The sequence below is a fragment of the Ictalurus punctatus genome, chromosome 28 (assembly GCF_001660625.3).
Source record: "Ictalurus punctatus breed USDA103 chromosome 28, Coco_2.0, whole genome shotgun sequence".
Classification (NCBI taxonomy): domain Eukaryota; kingdom Metazoa; phylum Chordata; class Actinopteri; order Siluriformes; family Ictaluridae; genus Ictalurus; species Ictalurus punctatus.
Window position 1 is genome coordinate 12,327,430 of NC_030443.2, and position 15,646 is coordinate 12,343,075.

General features: G+C 37.3%; 1 protein-coding gene across 2 annotated transcripts in view; it reads right to left on the minus strand.

The window, feature by feature from the left end:
• Nucleotides 1-311: 311 nt before the first annotated feature.
• p2rx1 (purinergic receptor P2X, ligand-gated ion channel, 1) overlaps nt 312-15,646 on the minus strand; it is a 34,044-nt gene continuing 18,709 nt past the window's right edge. The window contains exons 4-14 of one of the 2 annotated variants that reach the window (XM_017460563.3): nt 14,010-14,082; nt 11,364-11,423; nt 10,482-10,566; nt 8,949-9,029; nt 7,196-7,337; nt 6,627-6,757; nt 5,566-5,656; nt 5,182-5,247; nt 4,709-4,804; nt 798-830; nt 312-700 (exon numbers count right to left, since the gene is read on the minus strand). In XM_017460563.3, coding sequence (XP_017316052.1) covers nt 686-700; nt 798-830; nt 4,709-4,804; nt 5,182-5,247; nt 5,566-5,656; nt 6,627-6,757; nt 7,196-7,337; nt 8,949-9,029; nt 10,482-10,566; nt 11,364-11,423; nt 14,010-14,082 — 873 coding nt within the window. In that variant the 3' untranslated portion in view covers nt 312-685. The remainder of the gene's footprint in view (nt 701-797; nt 831-4,708; nt 4,805-5,181; nt 5,248-5,565; nt 5,657-6,626; nt 6,758-7,195; nt 7,338-8,948; nt 9,030-10,481; nt 10,567-11,363; nt 11,424-14,009; nt 14,083-15,646) is intronic. The other variant, XM_017460564.3, reaches the window with a different exon arrangement.

Consider the following 15,646-nt stretch of genomic DNA (forward strand, 5'->3'; position numbering starts at 1 on the left):
GTCGGCTGTAGGGTGCGCGCTTGTTTGTGTTTTTGTTTTGTGTTTTTAATTGAAGCTTATCTACTGTAAGTAAATGGTATTGAATGAAACACTGTATTTGTAACGTTTGATATGGCTCGGCTCGGCTCGGCTCGGCCCTTGCGCCCGGTGTTACCAGGATTGGCTCCGGGTTCACCGGATACCCTGACCAGAGTAAAGCTGTGAAAGTAAATGAATGTGAAATGTGTTTGCTTATAATGTAGGCAGGGACAAATATTGTGTAGTGTGCACTACAGAGTGTCCAAAAAGTCAGAAACCAATGACATTAAATCTACACATTCCTCATTTTGTATTTATTATTTACAACATATGCTTTACAACACAGGCTTGCGCCTTTAAGCTGTACACATTAAGCTCCAGGTGGATCGATATACTTGCTCAACAGATTCACATTCATTATTATGACTTTTCAGACACCCTGTAACAAATGTTAGTCATTTTGTGACCTTCAGATGGAAGAGGAGTGATGTTTTTATGAAGTTCTAGTGTGTGTGTGTGTGTGTTGATTCATTTGCAGGTCTCAGGCAGGTCAGGTGTTCCTCCTAGTCCAGTGCTGTGAGCTCAGTATACAGTACAGTATGTGTGGGTTTTGTTTCTTCTGGACTTTCAGTGCAGATAAGCTGTTGTCAAATGCCTCACTTCAGGTTTATTGTGTTGGCTCCTGTGCAAAAGCAAAGAGCAAAATTTCCATGACGATAATGAAATGTGAAATGAGCTTGTTTTTGAAGTTGTGATCACATTTGCATAATGCGTGTTACCTTTGTTTGGTCCATCTCCACCGAATCTGTTTCCTGTGGAGCAGTAAGCAGAAATGAGCTTTTATTTTCACAAGCACGCAGTCATTTTGTAACGCCACAGGTGCTAAACACCAAGAGCTGAAAGAGTGTGATATTGAACAGGGCAGACATTGGGGGATTTAAATGCAAGATGCTTTACAAGAATTTGCATGAGAGTTTTTATTTCCCAGAAAGTCATGTTCATAATTTCCAATTAAAATTTTTTTTTTTAAAAAAGGAAAGCATGATCATTACACACACTCTCTCTCTCTCTCTCTCTCCCGTTTTTACACTTCCTCTGTCTCTCTCGCTTTTTCCTGTCTTTCTGTCTCTCTCTCTGTCACTTTTTCCTCAGTAGAGGTGCTCTAAGTTCTGCAGGTTAACTTGATCTCTCACTTTTGTCGCGCTTCGAGAACGATGGGTTCTGTCAGCGCGCTGTTGCTATGGTAACTGTTGCATGGGGGTTTCCAAGGATGCCTCTGTGTTACATGTCCTAGAGGCTAAAGAAAGTATTTCTGTCTGCATGCACACTCACACAGACAAACACTCATAACAACCCTCAGTGTAGAGGGTCACATGTTAGACATTAATTCATAAATAACGCACTAATAAGTGGTGTGGTTTTTGAGCAAAAGTAATAGGTCAATTAGGGTTCTCATATTTCTACCTTATAGGTATTATCTGTAAGTCTGTAGAATTATGTTGTTGTTGTTGTTGTTGTTGTTGTTGTTGTTAAAAAACGAGTAAAGCATGACTTTTGAGTCAGGGGAGAGAAAAATACTGGATAATATGAAGCTCCTGAGTTGATGTGAGTTGCCCTAACAATCCATTAATAGTAGTTCACATCAAACATCATCCTGCCAAACTTTGGGCATTCAAGAAGTATGATTATGCAGAAGCTGGCAGGAGCAGCAGCCAATCAGTAGAGAGAGGGAGAGAGAGGGGGGGGGGGTGTACACAAATGGTGTGAGAAAAAGACGGTTAGAGAGTCATCAACACTTAGACAGTTGAAGTCATTAACACTAAAATAAAATCCTGACCAAGTTTGGGGCATTAAATGAGACAAGGATGTGGTGTATAAATATGATGATTAGCTTCAAGGTTCAATTTCATGAGTACTTCTCAAACGATTAAAATGTTAGCACTTAACAGTGAAGTCACACTGATTTCCAGAAACAGTATTTAGGAACGAGAAGCTGGTAAAACTTATAATATAAGCTACCTACTATACTATAATCTATACATTTAAACTGACAGGAGAGTTACGCTCTTAAATCATCTCGCAAATTCATTTCCATCTGACAGTTTAGCTGATGGGCACGTAATACACACACACACACACACACACACACACACACACAACGTATGGCCAAAAGTATGTGACCATCATATCCATAGTATGTGGGTCTTCCCCAAAAAAATTTTTTAATTTTTTTTTTTAACCAAAGATCAAAAGGTTAAACAATAAAGACAATTTTTCAAAGCCTTCTTTGCTCATATTTACCAAGGGTGCCAATATTAGTGGAGGGTACTGTACTATTCCAGCATGACAATGCTCCTGTGCACAATACAAGATGAAGAGTTGAACTTGAGTGTCCTGCACAGAGCCCTGATCTCAATTCCACTGAACACTTTTGAGATGAAATGGAACGCCAAATGCTAGACAGGTCTTCTCACTCAACGTCAGTGACCTCACTAACGCTCTTGTTAATGAGCCACATCCCGAAACAGAACAGTGGAGATTGTTCTATCAGGAACGAGGACCAACTCCATATTAATGCCCATGGTTTTGACTGGGATGTTCAACAAGTGTAAATGGGTGTGATGGTCAGGTGTCTACATACTTTTGGCCGTATACAGTAGTATACAATACACAAACAAACCATCCAGACATCTGGAGCATGGCTGTTTCGGACTTGTTCAGGACCCAAAGCAACAGCCTACCTGTTCTCCCCCAAACCCAGGTGTACCACTCAAGGTATCACTGCACCTTATTGGCAAAAATACCTGTATATTATTACAATATATTCATTTGAAAAAAATCCTTGTGAACCTTAAGTGACTGCTTATACTACTTTTAGCTAGAAATGGGCCTTATCCAGAGATACTTTAATGCGAATTTAAAACAGCTTACAGCTTAAAAGCCCATTAGCATTAAATATGTTAAGTACACCACTCAGACACATAAAGTGCCTGATATGAATGTTCAGAGCTATTAAATGTATTTGCTTGAGAGTGGCATTTCTAAACTTTTGAGGGGAAAAAACACACACACACACACACACACACACACACACACACACACACACACACACACACATTATACAATTACCATCAGCATTTCCATCTCAGCAAATCCTTTACAATATTATATGCTCCTATGATTTCACACCATTTTAAGATAATCAGCTTACACTTTAGAGTATCTTCCTGTGCATGCAGTCTTTATCACTGTTTAAAATCAGCCATTTTATTAAATTCCCAGATATAACTCTGCTAAGCGTATTAGCTCAGACGGATCCTCACGTTATTCATGTTCATGATTGCAACATAATATATAAGGACAATGTACTGACACTTTATTATCTTTACATAGGAAAAAGATCATGGTAAAATAAATAAATAAACAAATAACATTAAGAACGGAACAGATAATAACCTCATCATGAGGTGGGTTTCAATTTATATTCGACATTACATCCCTTAAAGGATCGATCTGGTTGCTTTGGTTTCCATTTAACCAGGGCACTATCATATCCTCTGACCACGTTCCACAGGTATTCGGTTCAGTTTAATTCAGTTTTTTTTCTATAGTGCTTTTAATAATGGAAGCAGATTTACAGAAATCGGGATGTAGATTTAGTTACACAGTGAACAAGCCTTAGAGGTAAATGTGGCGAGGAAAAACTCCCTGATATGACATGAGGAATAAACCAGACTCAAAATGCTGACACTGGATAGGTAGGGATTTGTTTGTTGCCCCCCAATACCATCTTGTTAGCAAGTTGATGATTTGAGTGAGGTGTATTAGAGAAGGACTGAAACTGAAAAACCCCTTTTCTATAGTGCATGTAGACAGACTGCCATCCAGTGGACATAGGAAGAATTGCACTAACCTTCTGTCCTACTAAGGTTTCTGAGGCCTAAATAATACATTTTTACAAAGAAGTGCTCTAAATAACGTGAACGCATTGTACAAGAAATAATCAGAAACTGTACTTCATCAAAAACACTTAAAGAAAGAAAGGAAGTAAATATACCCAGATGACATGCCAAATCACATCTAAAGTGGGTGAAAGCTGGACATTACATACAGTACAAGAAATTCGAGAAGTATTGACATCATAAAAATAAGCAGAAATGTACTGCATCACATGCAATGAGTGATATTAACAGTGTGGCTTTATTTGAACACATTTTTAAAAATTTAAGTGGTGAAATGTTGTTGTTGTTGTTTTTCAGATTTATAGATGGATCTTTCCCAGCTTGTTTAGCTTTAGGTTTGTGCACGCAGACTCCACTCAGACTAGAAGTTTAGTCAGATTCAAATCTGGAGACTGAGATGGTTACTGCAAAATTTTGTGATTTTGTGTCCGTCAACTATTTCTGTGTTGACTTGAATACACATCATACTATTGTTGAAAAATCCATTTATAGGCAAGTATGAACCTCCTGGAAGAGGCAACCAGGTTTTGGGTTCAAAATAAATCCTGTTATTGAGCGAGATGTATCTCCTTGCTACATTACAGCCCCAAAGCATCAATGACCCACCTCAATATTTTACGTCATGTGTTTTTTCCCTCATTTTCTTAAAGGGTGTTAATAAATCTCTGAGTTTCTGAAGATTGATAGGATGCAGTGTTTTTAATTCACCAGCTTGGAGGGATGCTTACCTGTTCCTGCTCTGGTGTGGATTTGAATTTCAGGGTTTTGTAGAAATCCTTCTTTGGCACTAAATGCAGAAGAACCACGTCACACACGACGGTGGCCTGAAAAAACAAGCAAAGTCATGCACTAGTCCACTAACACTACGCCTTTTACAAAAAGCCACTTCCCAAGTGCTGTCTTATTTCTCACTGCTTATCTCTGTTCAGTATCTTATCACAGGTAGAATTGTCACTTCCCCTTTAACATAAACTACCTTTATAGTGAGTTTATGATCCCAGTTGTCATATTACACAATATCAATCATTCTTAATGCATATTAGGTCTGTTCATTCAGAAAAACCATACAAGCAGCATGCACTTAATAAGGAGCAGCTGAAATGTGTCTGACATTTGGTTTATACACATTAGGAAGTGTAGCTGAAGTGTGTGGTGTGATTAACGATTGTCTCCGGTCATGATGACCGTCTGTGAGACTTACCACTCCGAAGATTCCCACTCCAGACCCTATGGCTGTCAGTGTTGGGATAATGTCAAATTTTCTTGCCTAAAAAGGAAAAACAAACAGTTTTGCAACGATAATTATAATAATGATTCTTTATTAATCACATATACATTACAGTGAAATTCTTCTCTTTGCATACCCCAGCATCTCAGGAAGCTGGGGTCAGAGCACAGGGTCAGCCATGATACAGCAGAGAGGGTTAAGGCCCTTGCTCAAGGGCCCAACAGTGACAGCTTGACAGTGCTGGGGCTTGAACCCCCGACCTTCCGATCAGTAACCCAGAGCCTTAACCGCCAAGCCACCACTGCCCCCGCTTTTTATAGATTAAAGATAGTACAGAATGTAGGTGGGTGATCTTACCTTTCCATTTACAATGATCTCAATGTAAACACCAAACACCTTCATGAGTGTTCTCTTTTGGATTCTGTCCTCTGTGTAATATTTTGCCGTTCTGAAACATCAATACATCTGGCTTGAACATGAAACCTTGGCATGTCAGCAACTCGGCGTGCTGTTACAGGAAAATAATCTACAGCTCGGTGGTATGATGTAACCCGATATCAAAGTGAGTTACCGTTACTGTCCAAGCTGATTATTTTCCTATAGCAGCACATCCCACCATCATTTTAAAAATTCTTCTTATACCACGCCATGAATTGCAAATGTATTATTTATTAATTCATTAATGACATCATATTTTTAGTTAACCATTTTAGTTAATCACAAATAATTCCTATTCTACCAAAGTAATGTCGTCAGTCTTATTTCCTAAATCACATTTAAAAAAACAGCAAATGTCAACCAAAGTGCTGCACAGTGAATCAAATCAGTATAAGATGAAGACAGAATAAAATACCATAAAATAAAAACAACACAATTAATAAATCAAATAGATTCAATAATAAGGCAATAAAGAGACCGCAAAAACAAAGACCATAAATAACAAGACATAAACAGACAGATAGCCGGATGCTGGAGGTCTTATAAGGACTCGGATGCCCTGGAGAATAAATATGTTTTCAAATTGGATTAAAAAATGTCTGTTGTGGGGGATGATAAATATGCACCAAATTAATATTTAACATTTTGTGTACACTGACTAAAACCGGTTTCCCATGTTAAACTGATAACATGTTAAATTTGGGATTTTGAAAGCTTGAGATGAGTAAATGCTCTTAGAAAGGTGAAAGTTTATACAGTATGTGTGAAAATTTTATTTAAGTGTGACTGATCAAGGCAATGATGCTATTAATGGCTGTTGTATATATAATGCAAAAATGTTTATCAAGTTATGCAGTATTATAAAATCCAGAGGCCAATTAAAAATGTCTTGTCAGAAATGCCTGCTCAAAGGCATGAAATCAACTGACATATCAGCAGCCTGTAATCTGTTTGATGTTTATCTGGCTTATTTTACCCACCTGAAATTGTAGCCCACTGACGCTTGTGAATTGTTTCCGTAGAGGCCTTGAAAGCTGTATTTGGGTATGCATTTTTCAATACGAAGGTCCAGATTGCACTCCCATTCAATGAGAATCCCTATTGAGCCGCCCTGCCAGAGATTAGAAAGAGAATTACGATTTCTTTCCTTTTTCATTCAGAATTATTATTATTTTTTTAAATTCATGATTTTAGCAGTCATTGTTTTAGCATGTTTACACATCTTTTAATTCCAGACAGGTTGTGATCCTAATCTAAACATCTAAAAAAAAAAAAAATGTTTTTTAAAAATTCTTTTCTATAGAGGAAATAAATTAGTAATAAATAAATTGCAGACTGGTCAAAGTATATAAATGATTTGTTTTGGATATACTGCAAAGTAATGTGATCTTTTTTTTATCATTATTATTATATTAGTGAGAATATTGTGAATTTAGTTAAATTTAACTAATATTATATGGTGAAAGTAATGTATAAGCGTTTTAGCCAGGAAGCATTAAAACAGAAAGTTCTGAATGAAGCTTGATGTATGAGCATATGTGCAACCTACCACTTGAGCTATCTCTGAGAACTTGAAGCCGGAGAGGCTGACGATGTCTCCGAGTTTAAAGATAGGACACAGTGGCTGCTTATTCGGGTCAAACAGACAGGTTTTGAGGTAAGTTGAATCCACACTTTCCACTAGATTACTTCTGCAGAAATCCAGAAGGAGATAGGCAGCGTTAAACACTACAAAGCTTTCACTGAGATTTTACCTTTTTAATTGGGCTTGATCGAACACTGATCCAGTACTTTGGCTTAGCCATGGTATCGATGTTTTGCATAATTAGTAAGATTTCAGGGTCACTGGTTCAATCTTTAGCTCAGGCTACTGTCTGTGCAGAGATTCTGTGCATGTTCTCCGCATGTCCGTATTAGTTTTGTCCAGGTTCTCCAGTTTCCTCCCCCATCAAAAAACATGCTGGTAGGTCGATGGGCTACTCTAAATTGTCCCTAGATTGGAATGTGTGTGAGTGAGTGTGTGCATAGTGCCCAATGATGGACTGGCATCCCATTAAGGGTGTGTTGGCCAAACGTTTGTAGACACCTGACCATCATACCATCATCATATGTGTTTGTTGAACATCCTATTCCAAAATTGGCCACCTGCTTCCCTGCTATAACAATTTTCATTCTTTTAGGGTGTTCCAGTCCATCCCAAAGGTGTTCCGTAGGGTTGAGGTCAGGGCTCTGTGCAGGTCACTCAAGGTCTTCCCATCCAACCTTGGAAAGCCATGTCTTCATTCACTTTGTGCACAGGGGTATTGTCATGCTGGAAAATTTTCGGGCCTCTTAATTCCACTGAAGGGAAATTGTAATACTACAGCATACAAGGTCATTCTATACAATTGTGAGCTTTCAACTTTGTGGCAAAATTTGTAGAAGAACCACATATGAGTGTGATGGTCAGGTGTCCACATACTTTTGGCCATATAGTGACCATCTGGATCCACTGTGACTCTGACTAGTATAAAGTGCTTATTGAAGATAAATGAATGTTAATCTTACATTTTATTCAAGTTTATAATAAAAACCCAATTTAATGTCATTGTTATTCGATATCAAACACTGATCATAGCTTGGACTAAATCCACCTTTGGTATTTTTTATATAAAGGTGGACGCAAAGTGGGAATACACACTGGATGGGATGACAGTCAATCGCACGGCACCATGCACACACAATCCTGCAATTCACATCTAGGTAAATTTATTGGAGCCAATCCACCTATTAGCCTGTTTTTTTGGACAGCTGGGCAAAACTGGAGAACCCAGAAGTCCTCAGTCTTACATACACAGAAATTCCACACAAACAGTAACTCAGGATACAACTGGGGACCTGGAGTAGTAGGAATATCAGCTGTGCCATTGTACTGCTCCGGATAAGATTTGCTGTACTTAAAATGGGTTATTCCGTTTTCACCTCCAAATCCTACACCTCTCCACTGGCCCTTTGGCATACCAGCTTTCTGGTACAACATTTAACAATTAAGCATATTGGATGAATATTTATAGAAATACAGAGATCCATTACTTGTCAGACTTTATTAATATATTCAAATTTGAGCTCCAGTGCAAAAACTTTGAAGCAAAAATTACACACTAAATGTCCAACATGTCATGGTACTGTAGACTGACTACATTTGGAATAAGTGTGAAATTGGGTAGATCTAATTATTTCATTAAACCATTGTTTTAGTCTCTGAGGTGACACTCAAAAATGCACTCTCAAAAAAGATTTACTCTTGAAGGACATAGTTTTACCTCACCACTCCAAATTCAGGGAAGGAGATGGAGTTTTTGATGAACAGTGTGAAATTCTCAGCTGCTGCCAAAAGTGGAGGCCTTGGGGAGAGAGGCAGAGAGAGAAACAAGTGGTTAATGTCATGAAGTTGTATTCAGATTTGACAATTTAAGTCAATATTTATGCAAGGAAAGTTAGGTGTATTCAGAGTTGGGTTACGCAGCTGCTTTAATACATTTTCTGGGCTCCCCAGTCAGATTGCTGCAATAAACTCCCTGCAAGGTTGCCAAATTTTTTCTTGAGTAGAAGCTCCAGAGACAGGGGTTTTCAATAGTGTCTAAATTCAGTAAGGGATCAGTCCATCTCAAGTGGTCCAAAAATTGTGAAGTTGGCTTGAGCATTTTTAATACATTCTTCTTCTTTTTTCTTTCTTTTTTTTAGTGATCACCTCTATGTCGTGGCATTGCAAAACCACCAGTTTATTTGTTTGTTTGTTTTTTACTTTACTTGGTTTAACCATGACAACCATCTTTATGTCATGGAATACAACAAATTTTTAGTTATACAGCTGTTACAGAAACCTCAATATCTCGGCTCAGGACGGTCCTAGCTCCTTGGAACCAAAACTGATGTCTAGAGCACATTCTGTGAAAATATTGAGGTTTCTGTAAACCTCACAATTTGTTGTGTGCCATTGTAATAATAATGGTCATGGCCATAATACTACTACTACTACTACTACTACTACTACTACTACTACTACTACTAATAATAATAATAATAATAATAATAATAATAATAATAATAAACAGTTGGTTTTGCAATGGCAATACATAGAGGTAATCATCCAAAAAAGAGGAATATTAAAAATGGTCGAGAACCTGCATTGGACCACTTTTCCAATACAGTAAAGTACAGTAAAAACAAAAATAAGTACAAAAAATGAGGCTAGGGACAGAAAATGTGGACTGAAGAAGACACTATCATTTATTTAAAAAAAAAAAATAGTCAAATGTAATATGTAACATAAAACCAAGAGAAAAATAAAAATGACTATCCATCCATCCATCTTCTATACCGCTTATCCTTTTCAGGGTCACAGGGAACCTGGAGCCTATCCCAGGGAGCATCGGGCACAAGGCGGGGTACACCCTGGACAGGGTGCAAATCCCTCGCAGGGCGCAATTAATAAATGACTAATACGCTGATATTTGAATGAGAAGAAGGCAAGCATTGAAAAAAAAATCGAACGAGTCTAGTATATTGCCGGTATGAATAGTACTAGATCAGAAGTGTAACTGAGACACTCCTTTTGGTTTACACAAACTCCACCCCACATGCATAACTCTTATTACATAACTACATTACATGACTCTCTGAACAGTGGTTAAGCCTGTAGTTATGTGTGAGTTGAATATCAATGTGAATAGTTTCGGCATCGCATCGTCAACTCTGAATACAAACAGATTATCACAAAGTAACATGCTGGGTGTTGTATTTCATTGTGAGTTTCAAATAAAGCTCTATTGGAAAGCTCGGTGGAGAAGTCCTACTTTGGTATCACACGGTCATCTTGTACAGGACACCAGCTTAGGATCTCACAAGAGGTTTTGTTAATGCACGTCCCCGTCATGCGCCCTAGGAGAAAGTGAGTGTGATATCAGCAAGAGATAACATACATTCTGGCAGATTAGTACACCAAAAAAGTTCAGCTTCATGCTTGAAGAAGCAAGAAAAGCGACATTAGTAGCGTACACAGCTTCACAGACATAAGCATGTGCACTCTAAGGTGGTGTGTGTATTGCTAACAAGAGAAAAGTGCATACTAAAAGGCATGGGCTTCACATGTATTCACAGTTGGTTACATTTTCCATATGGCTCATCATTTTCAATATAATATGAGGGGAAAAAGGTGGGTAAACTCAAATTTTAGTGGGGTCCTTGTCATGTTAAACAATGGACACCCACATCCATAAACCAAAGCATATCTTTTCATCTATGGTGTTATTATTTAATATGAGCTACACTGTGGTTTGATCTCCTGTATTTCATTTATTAGTACACCAGTATGGGATATTCAAGTAATAACACTATCAGTAAATTCCACACCTTATCAATATTAGTGCATTACTTAGTTGGACATGCAACATGAATGAAACCCTTTAAGGCTATATTTTCTTTTTTTATTATTCATATTTTATACACATATGCATCAACAGCAACCCCCAGTTTTGTTGGATGTTTGAATGAGTTTTTTTCCCTTGTTTATTATATAATTGTTCAGACCACTTTAGTACCACCACTTTAATAAGCTAAATAAGGTTAATTTATTTATTTGTTTGTTTGTTTGTTTGTTTATTTTGGAGTTTGTATTTCATGACCGTTTTTAACATTCATTTCACTCAGTTTCAGTGAAGTGTAGTACTGCCACAAACCTCTCTCATTGCCTACTTCATCTTCAAAGGGCTGAATGGTCGCGTCTGTCTCGTAGCTCTCTGTAAAGCAAGATTGTTTTATTTACGAATAAATCTTATCATCTATTCGATTAGCTGACTGTGTTGAGATTAGGATCTATTCAGGGATGCAGGGAAGGAGGGTAAACACACATAAATGCAGTTTACATACCTTATTAATATGAAATAGCATTTACTTACCGACTGTATTTTAGAGTTTAATTACTTTAAAAAAAAAATAGTAGTCAACTGGTAAAAAATATATCATTTATCTACGGAATCAAATTAACGTCTTAAATGGTGGCCAAAGGCTGTTTATAACTCGGTAAGTTATAAAACTAAGGAACACCCTTTTGGCAATATGTGTCTTTTGTGTTTTTTTTTTTATCGTTGCTTTTATTTTGCGATATGTTTTTCATTTTCTGTTTCTCATTCTATTTACGCGTCAGTCTGGTCAACTTTTTAACGTGGGATGGGGAGAGAGGAATGAGGAGTAGTACGTGAACAGCTTTTTCCTTTTATTTTTTTCTCTTTTGCTATTTTAAAAAGAAATCCTTCAAGTGGTCATGTAATATCTAATAAGCCTGGATATTTCAGCAGAATTAAGTCTCAAGGGAAACAATGATTGTTCATTCTCATATGTACAATATAGTTATGTGAAATAAATAAATAAAGTTGACAGTCAATGTTTCTGGTTGCTATTTACATAGATAGGTGTTGATAAAGATCTGATCGTGAAGACACCTTTTGCAAATATGCTACGTATCCTTATGTAAATATGAAGTTAAATAATCTGTAGTTGAGGTGGTTGCATACAATGAGTGTGTCCAAACAATGAGCTGAAAACATTATCAGTCTTAGATCAGGAACAAATAGCCATCCTGTTCATGACACATATTTGACTTGAAAGCCATTTACTATAAACGTTCGTGAGCGTAATACGGTTGTGTCACACGATGGATGACTGTCGTGAGACAGCCGAAACCATAAACATTTACATAAAGCAAGCTCATGATGAAGGAGAGCCTCGCCAAGCCCGGAAGAAGTGGATGCAAGCTTTAACATGAACTGGATCTACATTTCTTTTAATGTAACATTCGACCAGAGATAGTAATATTACTGTGGTGAGAAAACCCTCACGTGAAAACCAGTTTGAGTACATTTTGCATTTGTTTTCCAACCTTTACTGTATTTACGTTTGTTTTCCAGTGTAACATAATCATTATGGAGATATATAGATGATGGTTCTCTGAAAAATGAAGCGCTAAGCATACATGTCAAAATAAATCTCAGTGTCCTGGAGGCAGAGAAACTACATTTCTTTTTTTTTCCTTCCAACATTGTGGTTTTGGAATAATGTAACATCTATATCAGGTGTGTAATGGTACACTAGTATAAACACTATAAGGAAAGTTGAAATAGTCATGTAGATGACATTCACTCACAAAAGACATTTTTAAAGTTGAAATGTCTTTGTTGGTGTGTTGTTCTTCCTTATATAGGCAAAACCATGATATACTGACAACAGTGACATGAGTTATAACCAGTGACGGCTGGCTGTGATATTAGACGGGCTAAAATGTAATATCTTTGCACTCGTAATATCTAACTCGACAGTGAAAATATTAGGGTTGAGAAATGCCATATATCATGACGTATCATCAATGGCATAATAATATTGACAAAACTGAAAGGCTGTAACATTTTCATTTAAACCTGTGGTCACCAACCCTGTTCATGGAGCTCTACCTTCCTGAAGACTTTAGCTCCAACCATAATCGTGGCCACCTGACCACCTAAACATTGCCTTAAGAAGTTCTCGATCAACTAAAACAGGTGTGTTAGATTTTGATTAGAGGTAAAACATGCAGGAAGGTAGATCTCCAGGAACAGGGTTGGTGACCACTAATTTAAATCAAAAGCCACAAAACATTCTGTCATCTGTGTAATTTATTCTGTAGTGGTAGAGTAAACAATCCACCTTGTTCATGTTCATTACACCCATGACTGAATTTCATGTGGTAAATGGTAAATGGTCTGTACTTATATAGCGCTTTTTTAATCTTAATGGCTTCAAAGCGCTTTACACTGTGTCTCACTCACCTGAGCCACAGCCACCCCACCTTCTCAATCTCAAAGTGCACTTTCTCAATCACTTGAGAAGTGTGTCATGAAAGTAACAGCCCAATTAGAGATCAAACCTGTCACACTGTGTAATAACTTGACCCCACTGTCACCGATAGGCTGCATGAATCTACAGTCAGTGCTAGACAGAAATCAGCTCTAGCCATTGTGTGACATTGCTGATGCTGTTGCATCTGGTTCCACAAAATCCAAAAGACACGAAACAGGACATAATCTGATGTGGATGCCGAAAAGTATGCCTTTTGATCTTTCTTAGCCCGTATATACCAGCCTTCCCTGATTATAACACAGTTTTATAGTCGAAATGAGATATGCATGTTATATAATGTTAATGTTAACATCAATAACGAAAGATTTTCATTGACACACTCTTTCATAGTAGTTTTAGTTGCTCTGCCACCAGGCTTCATTATTATTATTATTATTATTTAGATCATACAGATGTCTGCTGAAAGGACTCTGTAGTCTCAGTCTGAGTTTTACCATTGCCTGTACGTTTATATTGGCCCTTCTTGCAATCTGCATCCGAAGTGCAGCTGTTACTTCCGTCCGCCAGCTGAAACACAGACACATTGCTACTATTACAGTGACAACATACACACTGTAAGGGTGCGTGTATTGGGGTGGAGCTGAAATCTGAAGCTGTGTAACTTCCTGACATAAAAATGTATTTGATTACCAAGGCATCAAATCACTATTCAAATGCTCTTCAGAAATAACTTTGCATTGTTGAATAGACTGATGCAAATGTAACATCCAAATTAACTTTCCATTATTTGCATAAGGGAGTGCTTACAATGTCGGTACTGTATTAATCATTGATAAACAAGAGATGTTTGTTTTTCCCAAGATGTCTATCACACCAGTTTAGTTACAGTTTCTTTAGTAACAGTTTCATTTCGTTTAGATATCATAGTAAACAATCTGATTGGTAAGAATTATAAATGTCTTGTAGAGTACATTTTATCAGCATGAGTAATTTCTAGGTAGGCAAACCCCTAATGAAACTAGCATTAGGCCAAGAGAATTTGTTATCTACCATCTACCATCTAGATGCTGCAGATTTCTGAGTAACATGCTGATTCATCATATTTCTGCGGTGCACAACATGTCCCAGTGCGTCCCACAAATTTTGCCTAGCAACTAATGCAGATTTTAACATGGCACACCATGGCTTCTTCCTCAGCACTGCACGCGATGTCTTCAAGGTCAGCTAAACACCTACGCTTCTTATTTCTTCTATTCAATCTGATTTAACAAATAATTCACAAATCAGATATTAGGTTTTTACTGAAATGTTTGTGAAGTGTACGGCGAGAAAAGATATAGCCATTAAACCTGACCACACAGCCCATCTGAGTCTTTACATTTCGGCTTTATTCATCTTCTCTTATACATATACAGTGCCTTGCAAAAGTATTTACCCTCTTGAACTTCCTACAGGTGTTACAACATAGAATGGAATTGGAATTAAATGGGATTATATGCCATAGTGTGTGTGCGTATGTGTAAAGTAGGTCTGGTACAACCAGTTGCTATCAGAAGTCACATGTTTAGTTGAAGGGTGTTGAAAGGCCACAGGTTGTTAGAACATACCTAAACAAACAGCAGACCATAAGCAGAGCTATAATAAAAAAAAGGTCAGGAAATCCCAGAGATCCTGCATAGCATCATTAAATCCTTTTTTAAAAAAATAATAATGAAAAGAATATGATACAACTGAGACTCTGGCTAAAGGGGAGGTGACCAAAATTCAGTGAACTAGTAAGGAAGACAACAGAGGTGTGAACACTTACATTAGCATTTTGTATTTGGAAATAATTCTGTAAACTATATTAAGAGATTTTTCATCCCATATTAACATAGGATATTTAGTGTAGATTCATGATATAGTATAATCCCAGTTAAGTCCATTTCAGTTCCAGCTTATAACAATACGATGTGTGGAAATATTCAAAGGGGTGAATACTTTTGGAAAACACTATGTAAATTGTGTAGCCTATATTAGTGTATTAGTGAGAGAGATATTCATGGGCAGGGATGACAAATAACAATGGAAATGGAAAGATAGGAAAATAAGAAGCAGAGTAGAGGAGACCAGAGAGAGAGAGAGAGAGAGA